Source organism: Colletotrichum lupini, chromosome 8 (genome assembly GCF_023278565.1).
Source record: "Colletotrichum lupini chromosome 8, complete sequence".
NCBI classification, from domain to species: Eukaryota; Fungi; Ascomycota; class Sordariomycetes; order Glomerellales; family Glomerellaceae; genus Colletotrichum; species Colletotrichum lupini.
Window position 1 is genome coordinate 4,182,857 of NC_064681.1, and position 25,238 is coordinate 4,208,094.

Here is a 25,238-nt window from a genome sequence, read left to right on the forward strand (position 1 = left end):
TCGGTCAGACTAGCGTTAAGTAAGGTAGTTTCGGATAACTACCGATAATATTCAAGTAATTGGAACGCTTCTGTAGACTTATTCGGATATATAAATCTTTAATAGCAAAATAGTCGTTGATATTTGGCCGGTCGGTATGACCCGACTATGCACAGTTGATATCTAGCACGAAGTCCCAGAGTCTTTTGCTGACTATCTAAGGTAGGAGATCTTCTCGATTCTACTTGCGTGTTGCCTGCCACGGTCTCGCATCCTGCCTCACGGCATATGATCATTGTGACGAAGCTCTTTGCCGCTTATGGTCATCTGAATCATCGACATCGGACCCGGCTGCTCTCTCATTGCTGCTCTCCTGGCCACCAGTCTCTTCGCCACCGGATCCAGACCCAGACCCGGATCCTTTGCTCTTCTCCTCATTGCTGAAGGACTCGTAATCCTCCGAGTCGGATGTAACTGAAACCTCTTCAGATGTTTGATCTTGCTGGGGCTCTTGATACTGCTGCTGCTGCTGCTGCTGTGCTTCCGTTACCTCTTGCTCGACACGTGTCTTCACCATGGCTTTGGCCGTCGACTCTCCTTCCGACCCGCTCTCATCTCTTATCGCATGCGGAGAGATCTGGCTCATCAACCTTGCCTGCATCGCACTCTCGCCGGCCTGCTAGACAGTCAGTAGCCATCATTCAGGGCAACACACTCCCGAACACATACTGGAGACAGAATGCCCTCCAATATACTTTATGTCTGGGATGGGATCGCTGCGACGGGAATGAGAGGATAAAACAACTCACAACCAAGGTGACCGTGTTCCTCAAAGCGTCAGACTCCCTCCGAAGCCGAGCCCTCTGCTCTGGAGATAATTGAGGAGTCTCAACATCGAACGGTCCACGAACCCTTGTGGGGTCTGAGGTCCCTGCAGATCCCCAAGCACCGTGATTGCCACTCATATTTATGGTCCAATTACCGCTTCTCGATGGTGAAGTCGACGTTCCGGATGTTTGGTTTCCTGCCTCAGTATACCTACGAGACACTCCTATCCGATACTGGACTGATACGAAGCCATCGCTCACAGCGAGTTCTTATATATATTGCCATAAACACCCGCACTACTCTATGCCTCGGCTCCTACTGCGATACTCGACCTTTGGACTCTAAGCTACGTACAAACAGTCTTCTTTCAAAAATGATTCCTTTCACGATCTTACCGCCCGGCCAAGCGCTGGACTCGCGAGGCAGAGCATTTGATCAGTTCTGCCGTCAGCTCGTTTTTCACACCCGTGAGATGACTATTCAACTTTCCGATTTCTTTGGCTAATAATAAAGCGAAACTGATCACAGTGTGGTGGGCGGTGAAGTAAATCAAGCCCAAAAGAACAAACACAGTGTACCGACAAACAGAAAGTCCAGCTTTGAGTGCCCACCAGACTTTCCATGATCAAGGGGGAAGCATGTCACACTTTTCTTCAACAAAGGACCAAGTTCCGACCATGAGGTCTTCGAATCGTATTCGAGATGGCTGTGAGGCGGCAGCTTCATCCTCATTGGAGCGATACCCGCCAACAAGCGAGGGTTCCACGACTCCATCGCTTATGGCGACACCGCCAAGATACTATCCTGTAGCACAACTGAGCAACGAGTATAACGATGGGTTCCAATCGATGATGAGGTAGGTAGAGTCCTATCCGCAACAGTACCAATGTATTGCAAAAACATCGACTACTTTTGCGGTTCGTGTGTGTCAATACTTCAGCTCACGTCGCAATTCTCTATCGTCCGACCATGTAATGTTGCGGTGTTGTAGCCGGCAATAACGCGGCATACACATCGGCGCCATGATTAAGTCGACCCACCCCCTTTTGGCCACCCCATTTCTCCATCCTAGCCACCGTATTAAAACCCTACCCACGATTTTCAAACCACCATAACAATTACAAAAATCGTCTAAATACAATTCTTTTTTATATACTTATTTATTAATATATAATAGTCTTATATATTAAAAATAAAGTTATTCGGGCTCTTAAGGCTATTAAAAGAGGTCTCTTAGTTAATTAGGCCTCGATTAAGTTCGGAGTTCTAAGGTTAACTCTTCGTAATTATAAGAGAGGCTACTAGACGAAAGTAATAGTATTTATAGACCTCTAGAGGCTTTTTTTATAATAAGAAGACTAGCTAGCTTAGTAAGTTCGTATTTAGTATAATCTAAGCGTTATATTAATTTACGAATAGCTTATAGAATTCGCTAAGTAAGTTCTAAGATCTTAAGGGGATATAAATCCTCTTAAAAAGAGATAAATAGACGCTTTTTTAAGGAGGAACTTATTAATTAAGGTCTAGAGAAGTCGTACTATCGATTCGAGGCGTTTAAATAAGGCTATTACTAATATAATTAAGTTATAGTTTAGATTACTTAATATACTAAAAATTAGCGATATTAAATAAGCTAATAAGTATAATATAAATAAGACTAGTATTCTAGAGGGTAAGGGATTTAATAGCCTAGTTTTAGGTAAAGTAGAGACTATAATAGTACGAAAAAAAGAGCTTAGTTTACGTACTTAGGTATTTATAATTAAGTATATCTTTATTAATAATCGAGCTATTAAACTATTAGTTATATATAAGGGAAAGTCAGTATAATAATAGTGGTTTCTATTTAAACTTAACCCTTATACTAATTAGGAGTTTATAGTAATAGGTAATAGCTAAACGACCGATAAGACTACCCTTAAGTAGTTAAAAATAGTATTCTTATTATAAACTAAGACCCCCCCCCTTAGGGGGCTTAGTATACTTAATAAGCTTTGACTATTAGTTCTAAATAGCTATAGGAGTTATATAATAATAGAATTTATATAAGAATGCTATAAAAACAACGTCTATTTACTATTTTTATTACTATATACTTCTTATATCCTCTAGCCGTTAGATATAGCTATTTTTAGACCTATAAAGTCTAAGTATAAGAAGGAGCTTAGTAAGGAGGATATAGTAAATCATTCTATTATTATTAGAAAGCGGTACTTCTTAAGCTGCTATTAAAAAGCTCGTTTAGCTAGTCTAACGTTATTAAATATACGAAGTAGGTAGAAAGTAACTAGACTATATCCCCCTAATATAGCTAGACTACTTACTAATTTAATAATCCTACCTAACTTAGTTATACTAATTAAAAAGACCGCAAATACTAGGTAAGTGACTAGTAATATTAGAAAAGCTATTAACTAGGTATTAGCGGCGTCTATTATTAACTAGTTAATACTTAGGAAGGCTAGCGAGCTTTATAATTAGTTAAAGTTATTTATAGAGCTTAGTCTAGACTATAATACTTAACGACTACTATTTAGAAAGGTAAAAAAGGTATTTAGCGAGTAGGCCTACTATTTAATAGTATTTTAGTACTATATTCGAGTTTTAAAAGCTAAAGTTAACTAATTAAGGCCGTGGAAAAAGAAGAGTATATTAATAAACTTAAATATTAAGTTTGCGAATATTTAGAATATATAAAGAGCTTAAGAAGACTCTAGCGACCGTCTAGTTAGTCCTAGTTAACTCGTAGGGGTTAAATTACCTAGGGAGAATAATAACTATATTATTATAATAGTAGAAGATAGTTAATTAATTGAGTATAGTTAGTAGCGATATTTTGATACTATGTTTTGATAGGGTGGCTAAAAGGGGGGGGTGGCTAAAAGGGGGTGGGTCGACTTACCGGCTCTCCAGCATCGCCGACCTCGCTCCGACGAACGACCCTTCAATTACCATATATAAAATCATAAAAAAAACATCAAACATCAACCAGAGCACATCAAGCTGCAACATACACTCCTCCCAAGCCAAATGACGTCATCATGGCAACCCTCAGCACCGCAACGTGGATAGCCTCACTCACCCACAACGACCTCCCTCAGGGCGTTAGAGAAGCAGCCGTACGCTCCTTCTACAACTGGGTCGGCTGCGCCATCGGCGGAAGCTCTCATCCGACAACCCTGACGGCAACCAAAGCCCTCTCGCCCTTTTTCGGAAAGGAAACTTCTTCAGTACTTGGATTCGATCGTCGCATCGATGCGCAACACGCCGCTCTCGTCAACGGCATCGCGTCGCATGTTCACGATTACGATGACACGCATCTCGAGACGATTGTTCATCCGACTGGATGCGTCGCGTCCGCGCTGCTGAGTTACGCAGAGACGCTGCAGCGCCCAGTCACGGGGGAGGAATTCATCACGGCATTGGTCGCCGGCATCGAGGTTGAGTGCAAGGTAGCCTTGGCCGTATACCCAGAGCACTATGATATCGGATGGTACCATCCTCTCACTCTTCCCACGTTCACATAATTGCGGAGGCTAACACTTCTTTCAAGGCACATCACAAGCACAACAGGCTCCATCGGCGCCGCCGCTGCCATCGCAAAACTCCTCGCCCTCCCGGCAGACAAGACAGCCCACGCCATCGGTCTTGCCGCAACACAAGTCACTGGCCTACGCGAGATGTTTGGCTCTGACACGAAATCCTTTCACGTCGGACGCGCGGCTCAGAATGGGCTTCTTGCTGCCGTCTTAGCTGCAGAAGGATTCACGAGTTCACCCAAGGCCCTGGAAGCTGAGCGGGGCTGGGCCAAGGTCGTCAGTACGAAGGAAAACTTGAATGAGCTTGTTCAGAGTCTTGGACAGGGAAGACCGGGGAAGTGGGAGATTGAGAAGAATTCGTTCAAGCCTTTTCCGTGTGGCATCGTTATCCATCCGGTTATTACGGGCGCTGTATGGCTGCATCACGAACTGAAGAGACGAGGCATCTCCACGGAGGAGGTCGCGAGCGTCGACGTTACGGTTCATTATCTTGTGCTCGAGCTCACTGGTAAGAAAACACCAAAGGATGGTCTTGAAGCCAAGTTCAGCGTTTACCATGGCGGCGCGGTGGGCCTGTTGTATGGGAGGGCGACTGTAGTTGAGTACGAGGACGGGCTTGTCACCAGCGCGCCTGTTGTTAGCTTGAGAGACCGTTTCAAAGCTACAGTTGACGATTCTATGAAGGCCGATGAGTGTCATTTGGTGGTCAAGCTGCGTGGTGTCCAGGAACCGATCGAGAGGCACGTCGACCATGCCCTTGGAAGCGTCAAGGTGCCTATGTCTGATGACCAGCTGACGGAGAAGTTCATCGCGCAGGCAGCGCTTCAGGTTGGCGCGGAAAAGGCAGAGAAGGCAAGTCAGTGGTGTTGGGGTGTGGTTGGATCAGGGGACATGAGAGAGCTTGGAGGGATTGTCTAGTTTCAGTTGGTAGTCTGCCTTCCATGGTTCAGCACTCACCTATTGACCCCAGTGCCTGAATTACCTCGATGATTTGGCTAGCAAAGTAACTCTTCATGTTCTGTTGGCAAGACCAAGGGCCAAAGCGACCAGTTCTCTAGTAGATACAAGCTTTTTACCTCTCCTTTGAGAAGACAATGAATGCAACGCTGCATTTGTACACAGTCTCAGTGCCAAGAAGGCATACACAAGTGCTCGTGAATATCTCCAATCAGAACAATGACTCTTCTGGCACAATGGCCGGAAACCAGAGTATCTCGTTTCCCCATCCCAATGGCCTGCCGTATGTGAACCCTTATCTTGCATTCCCAAAGTGAAGGCACCATCCTGCAGCATTGCCCGTTGAGTGCATCTGGGCTTAGCGCACAGTGACGTTGATAGGGCGCACCGTTGGCGAATGGAAGGCCCAGTTAGTTGTAGTGAAAATCGAGACCCTCAGATGCGTCCACGCGTTCGGGCCAGACCCAGTCGTCGGCCACAGAAGATTCAGAAAGCTCTGAGTCTTCTTCTGGAATGGTCTCCAGATGGCTGCAGAGAGGCTCCCACTCCATAGATGAGCCAGAGGTATCTGTCGAAGGAGACTCGTGACTAGCATCGATCTCGACCTGGTTGCAGCGGTACATCATCATGCGCTGAGCCCTCTCGGTCTGGTAGTAAGTCTCGGCAACCATGAACTTGATGTCACTCTCATCATCTGCGTCGTAGGCAATATCGTCAACGATGCTTGGCAAAATCTCCTTGTTGGGCGTGGATGAACCCCCGGTGGTGAATTTCAGCTGGCCCTAGTGAGTTTCCAGCCGGTCAGCTCAAGTTACCGTGCAGTTCTTTGAAGCTCTGATTGCTTGAGTGAGAAAGAAATGGGAATATCATCATACTTGGTTCTCTGGGATCTTGGAGTCATCTCTCTCGCAGCCCTGCTTGGGGTGGTCCCTGGTCTGACGGGGCAAAGTATTCTTAGTGGCCTTGGCTAGAGAGTCTGGGTCATTCGAATTTCCAGTATGGCCGTTTGAGGTCTTCTCGGGGCTGTGGACTCGGGCCTTTTTCTTGCAAGGCTGAGGGGCGAGATCATCGTGTATGTCGGACATGGTCTTGTTCTTGGATGCCATTTTGCGCAGTTGATGCGAAGGAAATGTTGCTTGCTCGAGTTGAAATGCAGAGGAGTTGTAATCGTAATTGGGATGAAAGTGAGGAAATGCTGGTGTGTTTTGGTGGAAAGTGTGCGAGATGAGTGCATTGGTGGGATATGGATGAGGCGAAGGTTGTGATCATTCCATCTTCGGTGGAAGAGATGTGGGGCATCACTTTGCCGGCTCCCAAGAAAAGGTCAGAGGTACGCTGGACTGCTGCACGTGACGCAGGATTTCAATGAAAAGGTGGGAAGGAGCTGCCTAGGGAAGTAGCTGTCGGGAAAGGGAAGGAAGCAAAAAGAGGAGAGTAAAAGCATACCCTACCTACCTACAACTTGTCCACGAAGCTGTCTCATTTCAGTGGGCATAGCTTATACGATTGAACGTAAGGTAAAATGCTGGCCAGAACTATCCGAAGCCTGCTATTATCCGCTACTCTAAGGTAGGCAGGTACCTTAATCAATTATAAAGCAAAATATATACAAATAATCAAGGGCCAAAGGTCTAGAAAACAAAAGAGTTCACCCCCCCGGTGCTGAACTGGGGGCTACATCTCTAGTGCTCATGCTGGGATTCGAACTCGTGTGCTCTCGTATGCGCTAAGCCTGTCGTCGAGTAGGCTGGTTGGCGAATTGATTGTTGACCATGAACCGTTCCACCACCACGCCACAGTTTGACCTGAACCCCGGCCTAGGGGTCGCCTGCTGCGCTGGTGACAGAAACAGAGTTGAGGGTGTATATGAAGGTCTCAATCCATCGGATGAGAGTCTGCTGGTACGTATCCATGGATCCTCAGGTGCGAGGGTGGTAAGGTGCTGACACGGAGCCATTGAGGTGCCTCCTTCCCGCAAAACATTTTCTCGGATGGACCCACCTAAACGACCACCTCACACGCCGTACTTCTAGTGCTCAATGTACTTTGCCGTGGAAGTTGAAGGCCTTACTTCTTCTTCTCATTAAACTTGTCAGAAAGCCTTGATCCCACCATGGCACTCTTGAAGCCTTGACCGTAAACACCTTACTGACCCCACGAAAACATATCTCGGCGCCGGCGTGGTCCTCAGTAACCTCCTCGCTTCTACTGAAGAGAATAATGTAAGGTGCGATGGTGACTTTGACGATAGTATTTTACACACGGACTCTGATACGAATAGGAGACAGATTCTCTATCTAGGCCACTTTGTGATTTTTCTTTTTCTTTTTATTTGGCCCGGAATCAAGTGGATCTTCTTTACGACAAGAAATTTACTTGAGGTATCCTATTTCACCCTTCTAAACAGCTACTGCATTCTTCTTCAGGAGAACAGGCAAACATCAAAAAAGTAACGTATCACACAAACCCTGAGTGACATTCCTCTGTTCATATTCTACAGGTGAATCGCGTACCGCTCTCGAGATATTCGCCCAAGTGCATTTTAATGTTCGCCGGACGTTGGGTTGACTGTCACTCGTCGATTCTGGTTGGTCAGAGCTGCGTGTGGTGGGGCACCCCACGCTGTACCTGCACTTTGTACTACGTACTTCGTGCTTCTAAGGTAGAGGATCGATCGTACCTTTCCATCTTCAGATGCCTCCGGCCGCCTAAAGGTAATTCCAACGACCTGGAGTTTCTGGCCCAGGGAACCATTCCCAGAATCAGAAGACCCTTTGCTCGAAGTTTTTCTCTCGCTATTCTGTGGTGCTTAATAATTTGCGTCTGAAGCTATGTTACGGAGCTTGGTGACGTTACGTAGGCAGTTGAGGACAAGACTGGCAGCCGGCAGGTACTGTGGGCCCACGGCGAGTACCCTTTCCTTCCCATGGTGACGCTGGTCATCGGAAAGGAAGGAAGGGAAAATTCCAACCATTTCTCTTCCAATCCAAAGCGACAACATTTTACCATCGCTTGATCGTTCAGCTTACACATTCTGACTTCAATTAGAGGAGCGTGCGAAATCCGGTGCGACAAATGATTCCAGGCACCCCAGGCCCCACTGCAAAGGTCGACGCCAAGTCGGGGTAAAGCTGGCCGAAGAGTGAGGGGCATTTTGCCTTGCGCTGTGGAAATTAGGCGACCACTCATCTCACCAACTCTTACCTAGGTGCTCGATTTCCATCAACCGCCTTGCCAGGTTTGCCTTAAGGTTACGGTTTACGAATAATCCAACACCTGAAACCAGATCGCCGGCCTTTTTCTTCCCTCGATGGGCCCCTAGCCCTCAGCTGCGAACTTCTTGACATCCAACATGTCGCGCACACCGTGAGTGCATGTACTTGCTCTAGGTCCCGCCAAGAGTATGAAGCGCCCAAGCTCACCACATCACGCTCTCAGGAGCCATGTCTTAGTCACTGGCGCTACAGGATTCATTGGCGCGCACGTCGTAGATGTTCTCCTGTCCCGAGGGCTCAGGGTCCGCGGAGCCACCCGATCTCTCGCCAAAGGGAATGCCATGATCAAGGATCGGCCCGAGTACGCCGGCAAGCTCGAGTTTGTCCAAATTAGTGATTTTGAGAAACTTGGTGTCTTCTCTGAAGCCATCAAAGATGTCGACACCGTGGTTCACGTCGCCAGTGTGAGGATTCTCCTGACGCTATAGAGGCCAACATCGCTTGAAATTTTGTTAATTGTTTCATGCAGCCATTTACCTACGACACCAAAGACAACGAGAAGGAATTGATTATACCAGCCATCAACGGTGTCCGCTCTATCCTTGAAGCAGCCGTCACCAATCCCAAGATCACTCGAGTGGTCATTACTTCCTCCTTCGCCTCAGTCCTCGACGTCAACCGCAAGGCACCACCATACTTTACATACACGGGGGAAGATTGGAACCCCTTGACCTACGAAGAAGCCGCATCTCCGGAAACAAGCGCCGTAGTTGCATACCGAGGTTCCAAGAAATTCGCAGAAAAAGCAGCGTGGAATTTCATACAGGAGCACAACCCCCGCTTCGACATCGTGACGCTGTGTCCGCCAATGACGTTTGGTCCCGTGGTTCACCCCGTAAGCAGCGCCGACAAACTGAACGAATCCAACGCAATGCTGTGGAAGATTGCAAGCGGACAGAAGCCCCTGCCTGTTGCTCGAGTCCCATTCTGGATTGATGTCAGAGATCTTGCGGTGGCGCACGTGGAAGCGCTCTTTAGACCGGAGGTGGGTAACAGGAGGTTTGTTCCGGCCGCTAAGGATCGCTTTTCATATGGTCTGGCTGCCAAGATCATTGAAGGCAACTTTGATTGGGCCAAGGGCAAGGTCGCGCGGGAAGAACAAGCGATCGACACTTCGCATGGACTGGATGGGGAGACGGTCGTGAGAGAGCTGGGCCTCGAGTACCGAACTTTTGATCAAACGGTCGTCGACCTCATTGACCAGGTTACGAAAATGGAAGGCGGGACAGTATGACTTCGGAAGAAATAGTATTACATTTATCAAAGTGCTGAGTGTTAGGGGCAATTAATAAGACCGCCCCCTCAGACTACACTACCTAGGCAAGATTCTCTCAGTTTGTGGTCAAGGGCCCAACAAAGATCTGGACTATCGGTCCCCGGGCAAATCCGTTTTGAAGGTCGACCGCACTTTTTAATCTGAGAATTACATATCATTGACTCGGCCTACAAGTCTTCTATCCCTGATTAAGCCACGGCCGGGACACTTTCTGCCTAAATTGATGTTACTCTTGAGCGGAACGAGCCCTCCGTTGCGACAGGTAAGCGAACAACACAGAGTGTGATCTATCCACCTGCGCAACACGGCTGGCAGATCAATGACTAACTAGTCTCCGGAACCTATTTCTGCTTCTCCGAGTTTGAATTACCGTGGGCATGGTATCGGGCCGTATCGCCTTCTTAGCTTCGGAAGTGTCTCCGTGGAAAGGGAAGATGAGCTAATACCTGCGAATGGTCCTATACAAAAACAAGCGACATCTGCACGACTCTCCAGAATGTGCTGCTAGTGTTATATCTTCTTTCAGCCACCGGTTGTATTCCATATTGTGCTAATCTCATACACATCTTGTTCGATATCTTCCGTTTTCTGCGCACAGGCTGTCGCCATGAAGGTATCAGTGGTCTTGCTAGCGGCCTGCGCTGCTCTTGTTCAAGGACATTGCATCTTCCAGGTAAGCCTCCTTCATACCTTCATCAGATCCCCAGCTGACCGTCAACTACCTTGCAGAAAGTCTCCGTAAATGGCAAAGAGTACAGCTCCCTCGCAGGTCTCCGAGCACCCAACCAAAACAACCCAACTGAAGACGTGACCTCCCAAGACATCATTTGCGGAAAAGTCGCAACATCCTCCCAGGAAGTCATCACCGTCGCCCCCGGAGACAAGATCGGCTCCTGGTGGCAACACGTCATCGGAGGCGCCCAGTACCCCGGCGATCCAGACAACCCAATCGCAAAGTCTCACAAGGGCCCCATCACCGCCTGGCTCGCCAAAGTCCCCAGCGCTTCCAGCACCGGGATCACAGGGCTGCAATGGTTCAAGGTCGCCGAGGATAATCTGGACACGAGCTCTGGGTTATGGGGCGTCGATAAGATGATCAACAACGGAGGTTGGAGCTACTTCAACTTGCCGCAGTGCATTGCGCCAGGGGAGTACTTGCTGCGTGTTGAGTTGCTGGCTCTCCATTCTGCTCATCAGGTGAAGGGTGCGCAGTTTTATATTTCGTGTGCGAATATTAAGGTTACGGGCTCAGGAAGCTTCTCACCTAGCTCGACTGTGAGCTTTCCGGGCGCGTACCAGCAAAGCGACCCTTCCATCTACATCAACATTTATGGTACTGGTGGCCTTCCAAACAATGGGGGCAAGGCGTACTCCGCCCCTGGACCGAGACCGATTACATGCTAGAGATTGGAGAAGATGGCATGAGAGTTCCCGGATAGGTTGACTGCGACTATATAGCTGCTGGTATCAATGCAATGTCATATGTGACATGGAGTATCCTTTGCTTTTACAGAGTGGTTCGGAGTTTGTTTGAATGGAAGTCATCCGCCCGAGTTTCTCATTGATCACATTACACAACTCCTACACTCACACGACCGTCTTCAACCATGACAAGCAAGTTGATGTTGATGCTCATCTCCGTCGCGTTCCCCGTAGAGTTCCTGGCGCCTTTCCCGGAGCCTATGCCGATGTCAGAGAGGTTGCCAGATCCCACATTGATGTTTGTTACTTCTGTAATGCGGTCGCCGATCTCAATCGTGTTTCCATCACCGATGGTATTGTTACCGTCTCCGATATCAAAGTCGTCGCCTGCACAGACGGGAAGCGTTAGCAAAAGCTTTCACAGGGTACTTGAGATACCATCGTCACCCGACTTCGTACCTGTGTCTATGTCATTTCCTGTGCCGGCGAACCCAACGCCGTTTCCGTCGCCGATTCCTCCAGAGCTGATTGACCCCGAGTTGCCAGTCTGGTTGCCGTTCACGCCATTGCCTACTTGACGCGGCGATATAGTGGGTAGGTGTTTGGTAATTGGGGTGAGGCTAAACTGGAAGGGTAGGCAGTGTGTCGTCGCGGCGCACAGGGCGAGAACCGCCATCAGGCAGATTCGTAGGCTGATGAACATGATGGTCTGCTCGCTCCAGAGTGGTGCGCTGGGCTGAAGTACGCTGATTGAGTTTCGCTGCTTGCCAAAAAGAATGTCATCAAGGCTGGTATGTGGTTGATTTTAAGCTTATCCAACTTGCAGAATGTCGTCAGAGACACAACTCCTTGAGCGTTCCCATCGCTAGACCGATGCTACTTTCTTCTATTGAAACGATAAGCAAGCTAAAATTGGTCTTGTTGTCCATCGGGCTTCCCTTGCCAAGCCTGAAATATTGCACTCCTCAAGCTTCACAGCCCTCTTCGGATGAAGATACTGTATCGGCATTTCAATATAATTGCAAATACAGCACTAAATATCAAGTAAAATGACGGAGAGAACCAGATTTGTCGGCAGCTATTCTTAGAAGGCATTCTGGAGGTGAGGTTTGGAAGTTGATTCGCCGTGTGCTCACATATTTGCCGCGGGCGAAGATGGAAGACCACTACCATTCTCACTCATCCTTGGCGGGCTGAAACCACGTGAATGGCCGGCAAATGAGGCATCCGGGCATACCGACGGCAATTGGTATTAGTAGAGGCGGTGCGGTTGAATGCTACGCCATCACGGGGGGCATTTACAAAGGCCTCCAACATCGCGTTTCACAGTAGTAGTAGTAGTAGTAGTATTTAACATTATCAGGGACAGGAGTGTGACCTCCGATCAACTAGAGCGCCTTTCTAAGGTATATAATGTGCTATACCGCCCCTAGTAAGCGTATAATAAGTTAAATAATTTATTAATATATATTTTTTTTCTCGTACCTAGGCCGGGCTATTACTAATCCGGCCCTTTTAATTTTAAAAAATATATTAATAAGGGTCCCTATACTTAGTAAAAATAGCGGTTTTATAGTAGCCCTATATTATTTATAAATAGTACTTAGCTATTATTAAAAACCTCTCTTATAAGTAACATTACTTATAAGAGTATTTTTATATTTTTTTATACTATTCTAAATTATTTAGGAAATCTAAGTATAAAAAAAGGGGGTAAAGTAGAGTTATAATTTAAAAGTTATTAATAAGTATATAATAAAGTATAAAAATAAGTTACCTTAGGCTCGTTATTTTTAAAAAAAAATAAGCTTTATAATAGTACGTTACCTATTTAAACTTTTTAAATACTATTAGATCTTATATTAAAGTATATTAATAAGCTCTAGCTTAACTTATTAAAGGGAATAAGGGACCTAGGTCTCGCTTAGTATTAATAACTAATTACTAAGCCTAGGTCCGGTAATTCTTTAGATAGTATACTACGTAAGTTAGTAATAGTTTCTTTTTATAATTATATTTAAAATCGCCCTCGTAACTAAACTATTTATAATAAAAATAAAAATAGCTATAGTTAAATTATATAGTAAAAGAATAGTATAAAAAAGGGCATAATAAGTTTAATTTTAAAGGGTATTTAAGGGCTATAGTAGTTTTAATATACCTAAGTTTAAGTATTTACTTAGATTTCTTTTATTATTATTAATATTATTTATAGGCTCGTATTTAAGTAGTTTTTATTAAACTAATATAAGAGGCTAGTAGTAATAGACTAAATAGCTTAAGGGCCGCGCCCTATTTAGTAAGCCTATTTAATTAACTCGTTTTTAAAAATCTTAGTATATCCGGGGGATTAGTAATACTTTATCTCTCTTATTTATTAAGTACTAACGATTTTTAATATAACTATTTACGAGCTAGTTAGAGAGCTATTATAGCTCAAAATAAAGTTAAAAATAGAGGTATTATTAAAATAGATATAAATAGGAATAAAAATAAAAGAAGTAATAAGTATAGCTTACTATAAGCCTTATTAAGTACTTTTTACTTCGGTATTAAAGACTTTAATAAGCTCCCTAAGTTAGCTAGAGCTTTTTATAATAATAATAATATTATAATATATTATATACCTATAGCTTACTAACCCTTTATTAAATATTAAGTTATTAAAATAAATTATAAAGTTAAAGGGTAAAAGCTTTATAACTATTTATTTAAAAAAAGCTATAATAATATTTTTAATATCTCTACGTAGCATAAGTAAGTTTAAAAAGACGAGGACTAGTTATAAATATAGAAATAGGAGCGTATACGTTTATTATAAACGGGTTTCCCTCTTAATACCTTAAGGGGTTCTTTTTTTTAGTTATAATATTAATAAATAGAGTATATTTATATAGTGGTTTTTTTCCGGCTTTATAGGCGCAAAAGATTAACCTTAATAAGATTACGCTTTTAAAGGAAATTATATAATACGGTATACTTTTTAATTATATAATACGCGCAATGTATTCTTAGTACGCGCTTAACGTAATATAGTGATTTTAATATAAAAACTACTATATAATTCGGGATGGGTAAGCTGCCCTCTTTAGCTACTTATTAACGATAGGCTAAGTAATATACTTACGTAGTAGCACTAGTTAAAAAGGTCGATAGTAGAGGTTAGCTATAATAGTTAGCCGTAATAGTTAGCTATAATAGTTAAAAGCGGCCTTCCTTAACTATAGAGGTTCTAAATTTTAATAATAATATAGAGGTTTCTAAAAGAATAGCTAAATAGGCTAATATTTACTATTCTTCGTACTAGAGCTCGTAAAGATTTTTTTTATCCTTATCGCTTCTAATATTACCTAAAGCTCTATTTAAACTAAATAAATTTATTAAATAAATCTACTAAATAAACTTATTAATATATAAACTATTACTCTACTCTTAGTATATAGTTAGTAATTAGTGGGCTAAAACTCTAAAAATACCCATTAATAAGTCTGCCCCTCTCAGGCTAAGCGCCCTCAGCTAGCTCGATACTATAACTATTATAACTAACGTAAGTACGCCCGAGGATTAGTAAAGTACTTTTTAATAATACGGAATTTAGCTAAGTAATAATATAAATACTATAAATAGCCGGGTTAATATGGACGTTAAAATCTAGTATATTAACGCTAATTTAAAAATTATATTTTATAAAATTAGAAATCCCTTTAATACGGGCTATATTATAAACGTAAAGGAATATATAAGGGGTCCCTTAACCCTTAATAAAAAGGAGTATATAATACGGGATTTAGCCGCTTACGTAGGCTAGTACTAAGAGGTCTTATATATATATATTAAAATAAGTATAGCTCGCCCTCTAGATAGCTAAAAGCGGGGGAAGGTTAGGAGCTATTTTAATTAGTAGTTAGGTATAGAGCGCAATATATCCAGTTTTCCTTAATACGTAATATACGGTACGGCCCCGGTAGATTACTCCGTCGGGGGGATAGAGTATATTTATATAACTAAGCCTCGTAACGAAGCGTAATCTTACCCCCTTTAAAATAATTATAATAATTAAAAAACCTAATTTTTAAAATAATAAGTCCGTTAGTATAGTACGCTAGGCCGGGGTTATTACTTAAGTAGTAGAGATAAGGACCTTTTAAATAATAATAAAATATCCTTTTTAATTAATATTTATAAAAGACGCACGAGGGGTAGTCCCTACTTATATCTTTTTTAAAAAAGCGGCCGGCTTAGTATAGCTTAAGAACTATACTTCGGAGCTATATATAATTAATAATAATATATAAGCTATTATTATAAACTAAGCTTACTTAGGGGGCAGGCCCTTAATAACCTTACTAAGCCCGTAGAGGAAATTAGTTATTTACTTTGTAATAATAGTTCGGTACTTAATATAAGTATAAAAAGAGAGGGTCCTATTAAACTAGACTCCGAGCTAGCGTATAGCTTTAATAGGGGCTATTAATATAATTATAAGCTTAGTAACGTAAATAACTAGCTATTTTAATAGCTGATTTTTATAATATTTATACGTAAAGTATATTACTTTATACTTAGTTAAGTTAAAAATAACTTTATTCTTAGTACCCTATTTAAATATAAAGCTAACTTTACTTCTTAATATTAGCGCGTTCTTTTTTAAAATTAAAGAGATTATTATAAAGCTTATATTATTTATATAGCTAAAGTAATAATTAAGATTATTTAATAACGCTTTAGTTAAGTAGAGAATATATAGGATAAGAGATATGGGGGAGCCTTATAAGAGGCCGTAATAAAAGAGAAACTTTTTTAAAAGCTTTTTATTTATTTTAATAATAGTAGTCTACTATATTATAAAGGACCTTACGAACTTAATAAAAGTCTTTAACTAGCCCTATTAATAAAACCTAAGTATGAGTTTATTTTAGAATATAATATTAAACGCTCCCTTAATATTTATTATAATTAGGGTTATAATAAGGCCGTTTTTAAGCACTTTTTTTATATTATATATAGTATATATAGCTAGGTTAACGGCGCTTTACCCGAGTAGAGCCTTAAATTATTACTTATTAATAATTAAGTTTTATATTATATAATACATAGCCCGCTTTATAAAAATATACTTAAGCCCTTTTTTTAAATAAAATAGTAATAAGATCGGCTTATATAAGCTAAGGTCCGAGAGCTTATAGTTTCTTTTTTTTCGTATTATTATAATTTTAATTTATTTAAAAGGACTTAAATAGTAGTTATAAATAAAGTATGTTTCGAAGAGGGCCTTAATAAGTTTTATAATAAAGCCTTAATAACTCGCTAATAACTTTATAATAATTTTATTAATATTTAGTAACGTATTCTATATAAGGGTATATTATTAAGCCTTAATAAAAGAGACCGTAGTTTATTAAAGTAGTATTTAATACGGGATAAAGGGGATTAGGTTTAAGTTATTTATATTATCGTTTAAAGTAAAGCGCTCTAAGAGAGCCCAATAAAAAGCGTCTATTTTACTTATAGTACTAACTATCTCCTTATTATTAACTTTTAAAAAAAGCTCTTTTATAACTAGGCCTAAGTTCTACTGTTTTATAATTATAAAAAGGTCTTTTAGCTTCTTTATATTTATTATTTTTTAAAATTAATAAGCCCGTTTAGTACGTTTAGTAATATTAAACTAAGCTAGTTAAGCGTTCTAAACTTAGGAATATAGTAAATAGTTAGGGTAGCTTTAGGAGTTATATTCTTTTTACTACTTATACTTAGTTTTTAAGTATTTAAAGCGTACTTTAGTATAGTCTTAGGTTTATTATAGGGCGCTATAGCCGTATTAGTTAGTAATAGTTTTAGTAATATTTAGTATAATACTAAGGGTCCGAAGGATTTCGGTTATAGTAGTATTAAGCTATTTAAGGGTAGCGTATTTAAATATAATAAATAAGGGCCCCTATTTTATTAAAAAAGTAAAGCGAACGAGGTCCTATTTTAATACCCTTAAGTAGCTCTATAAGTCTAGTTTAAAGATCTATAATAATAAGAGCGTTATAAAAATAGCTTCGTAATTTAAACTTATATATAACTACGGGTAAACTATAGCTTAAGTTAATAAAATATTAAAAAAGGCTAGGTTTATAATATAGCCTAGCTCTTTTTTATTTTTATATATTACCTCTTTAATTCTTTTAATATAAATAAGTCTATATCCTTAGACTTAGCGTAATATAAAGGTTTTTATTAATTTTAATTATATTTTAAGCTCTTATATTTTATACTAAGAGTTAAAGTCTTTTATAATAAGTATAGAGGGGGGAGGTTTAAAGTTAAAAAGGATAATAATAGTTAAGTTAACGGCTCTATTACTAGGCTAATAGATATTAATTATAATATACCCTCGTATTTAGGTTTATAAAATATCTTTAGTAAATATAAGTTTTAATTATTATATATTTAAGTATTTATAAGTATAAATAAGTACCCTTAGCTTAATATTAATATCCGATTAGTAATTTACTAAATAGAAAATATTATAGCCTAGGTACGTATTAAGTTTAGCTTACTTCTTTTTTATTATCTAGGGTTCTTATATAAGCACGACGTTTATTTCGTACTCTTAATAAACCTAAAGGAAATTAATATATACTATAAAGCCCTTATTAATATTATACTAAGTAACTAATAGATTTAGCTTAGGCTTTATAGTTTTTAAAATATTATACCTCTTTTTTATTAAGTTATATAAATATAATATATTTTTAAATATCGTAATTAACTTTTTTAAACTTTATTACCCTAATCCTAGTACTTAAAGAGATTTAGGTAAAGAATATTAAGCTATCTAAGTTTTAAATTAAAATAAACTATAATAATTTAATAGGGGACCTAGCGTCTTTAAGCCGGGCCTAGGCCTAGGCCCTAATACTTCGTAGCTTTATAAATAAAAAGAATATTATATATAGTTAAAAAAGCTCGTTTATTATTTATATTCTTTTAGCCTTTTTAGCCTCTCTTATTTTTATTTTAATATTATTACTATTTATTATAAACGTGCTAAAAGAGATCGGTTAAGCTAAGGAAGCTAGGTTTAAGTTAATAATAATAGTCTTAGCTATACTAAGTTTTTTAAATAGTAGCTAGGACGGAGGGTTAAAATTTATAGAGCGTAGGGGTATAGGGCTATCGGAGCGCCCTATTTAAATATACTTAACTTTTTAAAACTAACGCTTTATAAAGGGAATAATCTTCCCTTTTTTAAAAGCGAGCTTCGTAGGGTAGTTTTAATACGTAGCTCGGAATAGGCCGTAGTAGTTAGTATATTTAATAAGCTTTAAGTACTCTATACCCCTAGTTTTATAGTTTATTTTATTATACTAAATATAATAGGGAAACCGGGTATAATAATAGTTAGTATAAAAAGCTAAGTAGCTTTTAATATGTTATATAATAGGTTTTTAGTATAATAAAAGTAGCCTAGGCCTACTAAAATAATTAAAAAGTCAGAAGTTTTTTAAGACCTCGTAATTAAAAAAGATAATTAGAGTTTATATATTAGTAATAGGGTCCGGGCCGGGTCTAGTAACGTACTAAGCCCGCGGTACGGCCCCTATTTATAATTTAATTTTTTTTAAAATAACTTAGTTTATATTAATATCCGCTACCCTAGGGTTATTAAGCTTAAAATAAGCTCTAAAAACCCTAATTAAGTAGCGTAATACGAAATAAGTTTATTACTTAGTTAATAAATTTATATTATTTACGTTTAAGTATTTTTAGAGCTATTATTTTTATTAAAGGAGTTTTTACTTAACTTTTTTAGAGCTAGGGTATATAAATAAGCCCGTAATAATATATTTAATATTTATTATAATAAAGAATAAGAGATTTAAGTTTTAAAAAATAGCTTAATATAAAGAGAAGGTATTATATTATTAAGTTTTAAAAAGCTACTTAGCTCTAATCTTAGTTAAAAAGTAGAGGTCCGGGGCCGAGGGCTTTAAATATAGGTCTTATAAGCCCTTTATAAGCTAGGGTATATTAGCTAACTAGCCCTAGGTTATTATAATAATATAAGGGGTTTATTATACCCTAAGCTTAGGTTAGGCCGAGCTAAGAGTAAAATAAAAAATAAAGTTCTAAATAATAATACGGGTATATAGCTTAAGCTTGTTTAAATAAGTAATATAAATATTATTTAAGGCCGTAATAAGGAGCTAATATACTTTATTATATTTTAATTAAGTACTCTTAGTATATTAAAGCGTTAGGGTAGTAATAATAATAAGTATTTTATTTTTTTATAAAGTACGGGGTTAGGCTAAGAGAGATATAATTAAGTATAATAATAATATTATATATATTTATAATAAAGTTAAAAAGGGGTTAAATAATAAGCTCCTTATATATTAAGAGCTTATAAGGCCTTTTTAAGGCCTTATAAGTATTATATTTACGTCTAGTTATAAGGCTATTGCGGGTAAGAAGTAGTAGTTTTGGATATAAGAAGTAGTATTAGGGGTAGGGTGTAGGCCCGGGTAAGATACTCACAGTGGGTGCCTCGCTCGGGTGATGCGTGCGGGAAGTGATTTGGCGCGGGCGATTTGGCGCGGGCGGGCGTGAGTCGTCTCGCGTTTCACATGCGTTCCTTCCGAAATACGTCACTTCGAATCCCCTAAGAGCTCTTCTGTACCTTTACGAGCCCAGCAAGTGAACACTGCTCCAGACGTAAAGGCTCTGAGAGGCAAAACACGAAAGAATTAAAGGATGCCTCAAGAGTTCTGCCCGCACTTCATGCTGCGGTTTCTCTGTTGTCTCTCAGGGCTATGAGCTCTTATCAAAAGGGCAACTGGTGGCAATTCTGTTCGAGCAACCAATACCATACAAATGGCACCGATGTCTGTGAACTTTGCTGAGATGCCTGCGGTATTCTTCTGGGCCAGTCATCTTCTGGTTTGGCTGCTGCCCAGGCTAATACGCAGCATTTCACAAACTGTTTGATCTAATTGAGCGAACCGAGACACTTGCAGAAATCTATAGACTTCTTCGATCCTTGTAAGCTACTTTCCCATGGGAAAAAGAACCAGAAAATGTATGGAAAGGCCCTCAGGTAGTTCCTATAGGCTTCCTTATGAAGCAATGGCCCCCAATTGACAGTGGTTGACCCAAGCATCACTGCCCTTCGACTCCATCACTTACCTTACTCTTTGGTTTCTACGTAGGAACTCCCGTGAAGGAATTTCGGAACCGATTCTCACTAGCCATTGACCTAAATTTCCTGATTTCTTGGACAGTTCTCGACTTCTGGGCTACAGCGAATAGACTTCTAAAAAGAAATGAAGTTTCTAAGACATAACTTATCTACTTGTGACGTTTGAGTCAGCCATAGCCTCTTGGAGCACTGCTCGAGGAAAAACTCCACTATTGACGTCTATGTCATCTCCAATTGCTTGCTATGTCTTGTCTAGTTCTCACTTATATGACTGTTCCAGAATCCATCCTCTGGCTAAATCTTCAAACTTATTTTTCAAATCATTGTCCATGCTCAAAAATATATGCTGTGATAAGATTCTAATTACGGCTATAGAATCTCAACCTGTAGAGTTTGAGATGGAGAGCAGTCGTTTGGACTTTCAGAAACGTAGAGCTGAGGGCAAACCTCTCTCCAGGTACTGTCATTTGGCGGTCAGGATCAAGAGGTAGTCGTCATTGACCCAAGATTTGTGATTTCATTAGAAGTATGTCTACCGAACGTTATCTTCGGTCCGTCGCTTTTTTTTTTTTTTTTGACCTGTTTTTTCTTTTATTTCAGCGGAAAGTGCTGGGGAGATTTTATTCGAACTTAATCCTGCCTTTTGAAAGGCCCAGATATATTATTGGCTGTTTATCAGGGCTTTCTTTACAGTTTCTTCCTCCTTAGTGAGTTCAACTATCTCAATTCGTGATCATTCGATAGTTCAAGATTAGTACAACCGGATGGCAGTGGCAAGTGATCTCTGTCCATTTTGCACAGGAAGAGAGACACACACCGTTTACACGTAGGACGGTACTTAATTACAACATCATATCTCAAGCCAAACAAGAGCATGAAGAAAAGGCAACACCAGGAAACATTAGTTGTCGTCCTGTTGTCGAGAATCAGTGTGGTATGTACCAGGTCTACGAGCTACGAGCTTGAAAACCTCGGAACGTAACAACAATTCTTATTAGTATATAGCCCAGGGAAGATACTCCAATGCTACTGAAGATGTTTGTCTATCTGATTCCCTAATGGAAGAGTACCACAAAGTTCTATCTAGTAGGAAAAGGAAGAGGTGAAAACTAAGACGCGAGCACCGCCAGCCTCTTATACAACCTCATGGAACCCAGAACGATCAACGAATTGAATACTGTGAGTCAATAGGGCGTTTTGTCTGCGTCCCGGCCCCGTCGAGTCACTGTTTCTAAATACCTATGCTGCGAACCGGGCTTACACCCTCCCCGAGATCACACTTGACAAAGCAGTACGGACTAGCAACGTAGATCACAAGCATCAAACAACATCACCTGATTTCTTGTCCCGGCTGGAGTCTCAGATTACTTAATTGTCTAGAGTACCCGATCTGACGAACAACCTGCAAAGACACTCACGATGTTCAACACTCGCACATCTCGGATCAACGCCAGTATAGGAGAGCATCTATTGCTATTATGTTGCTCATACGAAGCGTTGACAAGGGGTTCACTTGTTCAAGACTCCAAGTTGATGCGGTTTCGGATTCGAAATCCTTGTCATGTCCTGGGAAGTGGGGCGTCGAGATTGTGAGATAACGCGGTAAGCGCTCGACTGCTTAGCCGAAGGAGAGATTTGGAATTGCAATTAAGATATGCGTAGTTCGTTGGATAGATCGTCTCCGCAGAACCGCTTTCTCGCATTTCGTAAGGTTGACAAGCTTATCATCTTGTCGGAGACCGAATGATTAAGCGGGTTCTATTTCCTGGTCAAGTGAGGCTGTTTTGATGAAATGTCGTACTACGTAACTTGACAGAAAACGTTGCAGGGGAATCCCCTAAAGGAAGTGAGATCCGAGCGTCGCCTAATATAACCCTGCCCTGGGGTTGAATGGTCGGCAACTAGGACTCTCGATGATGGAATTTCTTTGAGATGGAGAAAAATGCAGAACTCGGGACACCCCAGCTATCAGAGTCTGGCTGGGCCCCGCATCTCCGCTTCTCATTTTGAAGATGTTGCACCGCTATTGATCGGCGGTGAAGATGTTCCAGGACCTTGGCTAGCTCTTCCGTCTCCCCTCCCTCTGCCCTTGCCATTGGCCTCCGCTCTCCGCCCACACTGCGACCCTGCATATGTCAAGACGAATACCCCCATCTTGGTCCATCTTGAGCATGGCCATGCATTTGGGCTGCGCGTATTAGGAATGAGAAGGGGGGTGTTGGAAGCATGGTTGGCTGGAGCTCGTCAGAGCTGGGAGAGCCAGAGGCTGCCCAGAGAGAACATCTGCATTACGAATTGTCCGTCCTTGTTGTGGTGGGGGAGAGTAGGATTGCTATGCTACGCTATAAAGTCTCGAGGGTCCTTCATTCGGCTTCATTGCCGCCTCATTTTCTCCCCAGTCATTAGCATATCGTTGTGCAGAATTTCAAAATGCTTCGATCTCGTTTCCCATCAGCTCATCACTTCACTGTGTCAATCTTCGGATGCCAGTATCATGCCGACTCACCCTCACCTGAGAAACTATCTCTCATCAACAAGTTTGACGGACTCATCAAGGCCGCCGCGATTCATGTCGAAGAGCTCGAGCAAAATGACCTCCCCTCCAAGGTCTGGATGAGCTACTGGAAGTCTCCCCAGGTTTTCAAGGCATGGTGGGAGAGCCCGGAAACTTCTGCCTTTTGGGCCGCCCTGCCTGAGAACGCTGGTTTCTGGAGAGAGACCGTGAGCTTGCCCGCCACGAGATCAATGTACGAATCCAACAAGGAGCAACCTTCTGGTTTCGGCCACTGCGGAGAGCTGATCCCCCTCACTTCGAAAACGGGATACTGGGGCGCCTACCGCTCGCGTATGACCCCTGATGGCCCGGAAGACAAGTTCGAGTCTCCTCTGCCTGCGGTACCCGAGGCTCGTCCTTTGACGGACAAGATCCGCCCCGGAAGGGTCAGAGTGTCCAAGTTCCCTGACAACATCTCCTTTGTTGTGGAGGGCCAAGACTACAGTGCCATGAATGATAACGAGCGCGAACACTGGAACGAGAACTTCGACGGTCTGACCAAGCAATGGGTCACCAATGTCATGAACGCTGGTCCCGCCGGTGGGATGGTTTCTTCAAGGGCCTGCCACGCCTTCGCGGGTGACAAGCAACCTGGTGCCACGAAAAGCGCTGTCAACGGCGCCTCAACCAACGGCACTGATGGTACAAATGGTACCAACGGAACTTTGACAAATGGACACGGCAACGGAATCTTCCCCGGCTTGGACTACATTCGTCAGGCCCAGATCCTCTTTTGGCTTGACCTTTCCAAAATGGAACACATCGGCAGAACGGATAAGGTTCACGTCAAGCTCAGACGCGACTTTTTCGCTGCATACGGGCCTGGTGGAGTTATGGAGGGTGGTGATTTGCTGCTTTGGGTTGATGTGGCAGTTCTGAAGGGTGAAGAGATGGACGCGGAGTATGTTGGGTGCTATGATGGAACAGGATTTCTTGCATACGACGACCACCCCGCGTTCGCGAGCGAAAAGGTGGACATCGCCAAGCTGCCAGCGTTTTTCGACGCGCCGATCAAGTCCCAGCCCATTGAGTGGTAAAGCGTAATAGTAATAATGTGTCATCTCATGTTTGTGTCAAAATCGTCCACGTAACCCTCCTTTGTAGGTGACCTTTCACGATAAACAGACGAAGAGCCTCCTCTAGCAGCCGGTGGGCACAGATAGCAGAGAAGCATTCCGTCTTGGGTGCTCGCTGCTCCGTGCTCCACGTTCATCCGGTATATTACGAGGCCAAAATTTCGCTCAATCAGGAACTGCACATTCACAATCAGCAAGTGTTTCCGAGTGGGGGCGGGCCGGGATTGAGTCAGTAGTTGAGGATAGAGTTCACAGGGGCCCCTGTTCCAAGTCGGCCCAGTTCCCCGGACGGGACCGTTCTTCAGCAACGACTAATAGAAATGCAACGTGCATGGGGTCCGCCGGCCGGCAACCTCGTCGCGGCCCAACGGGCCAGAAGGCGAGACCACGGGAGGGATCTATTGTCTTACCAGAAATGGTCTGGTTTTGGGGGATGTGCGACCGTCGCCGAGATCTAACCTGCCCATCCGCTGATTGTGGTTGGGAATTTGGTCCCTAGTGGTTCCCGTTTCTGATGATCCAACGGTTTTAACAAGCATCTTATGACCCATCAATACAACTTCATAGTTCACGTAACCAGCTACTGGCCAAACTCTCCATTATTACGAATCCCGCATGGGACGAAAGTCATGTTATGTCGTTTTCTCCGATGCCACGCAAATGCCTCAGGAGCCCTTGCTTTCTGCTGCCAAGTCAGTTTGACGTTCCCTTCCGCGGGCCAATGCAGTCCTTGTCTGCCAGCTTGCTAAGTCATGTCCCATGAGCAGAACTTTCTAATGTGGAAATGTGCTTGCCGATCTCCACACCCTGACCTCTCAAACAATCTACTTCGGCCAGATACGTTCAGAGAGGAAGAGAGAAAAGGGGGTTCTCTCGTCATTACCGATTCAGCACTGTGGACCTATGTTGTCTCCTCCAACCCTGAGAACGCTTTCCTGTAACGTAGAATTACTACCTGAGTCCACAATCACGGTTCACTATCTTTATGTCTTCCAGTCGTTCCCCTGGACCTAATGAACGAGGGTTTGGTCGATCCTAACTGCCGATTGCAGGTTGGAAGTAACCTGCAGATGGGTCCTGCAGGCGGCAGACTCTGCAACCTTTTCGCGACCCGATTCTTAAGCACGAGCTGCCCAAAA

General features: G+C 42.0%; 7 protein-coding genes across 7 annotated transcripts; 4 read left to right on the forward strand and 3 right to left on the reverse strand.

Moving 5' to 3' along the window:
- Positions 1-271: 271 nt before the first annotated feature.
- CLUP02_15723 (uncharacterized protein) lies at positions 272-944 on the reverse strand (the record flags this gene model as incomplete). The annotated part of the gene is made up of 2 exons (XM_049294647.1): positions 272-658; positions 789-944. The coding sequence occupies 2 exons, from the start codon at positions 942-944 to the stop codon at positions 272-274; spliced, it is 543 nt and encodes a 180-aa protein (XP_049151794.1).
- A 2,904-nt stretch (positions 945-3,848) lies between these two features.
- Positions 3,849-5,264, forward strand: CLUP02_15724 (uncharacterized protein; the record flags this gene model as incomplete). The annotated part of the gene is made up of 2 exons (XM_049294648.1): positions 3,849-4,300; positions 4,361-5,264. The coding sequence occupies 2 exons, from the start codon at positions 3,849-3,851 to the stop codon at positions 5,262-5,264; spliced, it is 1,356 nt and encodes a 451-aa protein (XP_049151795.1).
- Positions 5,265-5,713: 449 nt separating this feature from the next.
- On the reverse strand, positions 5,714-6,409 carry CLUP02_15725 (uncharacterized protein; the record flags this gene model as incomplete). Its single annotated transcript, XM_049294649.1, has 2 exons — positions 5,714-6,085; positions 6,179-6,409. The coding sequence occupies 2 exons, from the start codon at positions 6,407-6,409 to the stop codon at positions 5,714-5,716; spliced, it is 603 nt and encodes a 200-aa protein (XP_049151796.1).
- A 137-nt stretch (positions 6,410-6,546) lies between these two features.
- CLUP02_15726 (uncharacterized protein) lies at positions 6,547-8,432 on the forward strand (the record flags this gene model as incomplete). The annotated part of the gene is made up of 9 exons (XM_049294650.1): positions 6,547-6,633; positions 6,662-6,676; positions 7,103-7,204; positions 7,265-7,335; positions 7,432-7,612; positions 7,804-7,927; positions 7,998-8,108; positions 8,168-8,241; positions 8,352-8,432. 9 exons carry the CDS (start codon positions 6,547-6,549, stop codon positions 8,430-8,432), a joined length of 846 nt encoding a protein of 281 aa, XP_049151797.1.
- Positions 8,433-8,655: 223 nt separating this feature from the next.
- On the forward strand, positions 8,656-11,258 carry CLUP02_15727 (NAD dependent epimerase/dehydratase; the record flags this gene model as incomplete). The annotated part of the gene is made up of 5 exons (XM_049294651.1): positions 8,656-8,669; positions 8,742-8,982; positions 9,048-9,806; positions 10,453-10,527; positions 10,584-11,258. 5 exons carry the CDS (start codon positions 8,656-8,658, stop codon positions 11,256-11,258), a joined length of 1,764 nt encoding a protein of 587 aa, XP_049151798.1.
- Positions 11,259-11,424: 166 nt separating this feature from the next.
- Positions 11,425-11,979, reverse strand: CLUP02_15728 (uncharacterized protein; the record flags this gene model as incomplete). Its single annotated transcript, XM_049294652.1, has 2 exons — positions 11,425-11,663; positions 11,736-11,979. The coding sequence occupies 2 exons, from the start codon at positions 11,977-11,979 to the stop codon at positions 11,425-11,427; spliced, it is 483 nt and encodes a 160-aa protein (XP_049151799.1).
- Positions 11,980-22,899: 10,920 nt separating this feature from the next.
- CLUP02_15729 (uncharacterized protein) lies at positions 22,900-24,060 on the forward strand (the record flags this gene model as incomplete). Its single annotated transcript, XM_049294653.1, has 1 exon — positions 22,900-24,060. The coding sequence occupies one exon, from the start codon at positions 22,900-22,902 to the stop codon at positions 24,058-24,060; it is 1,161 nt and encodes a 386-aa protein (XP_049151800.1).
- Between the last annotated feature and the right edge of the window lie 1,178 nt (positions 24,061-25,238).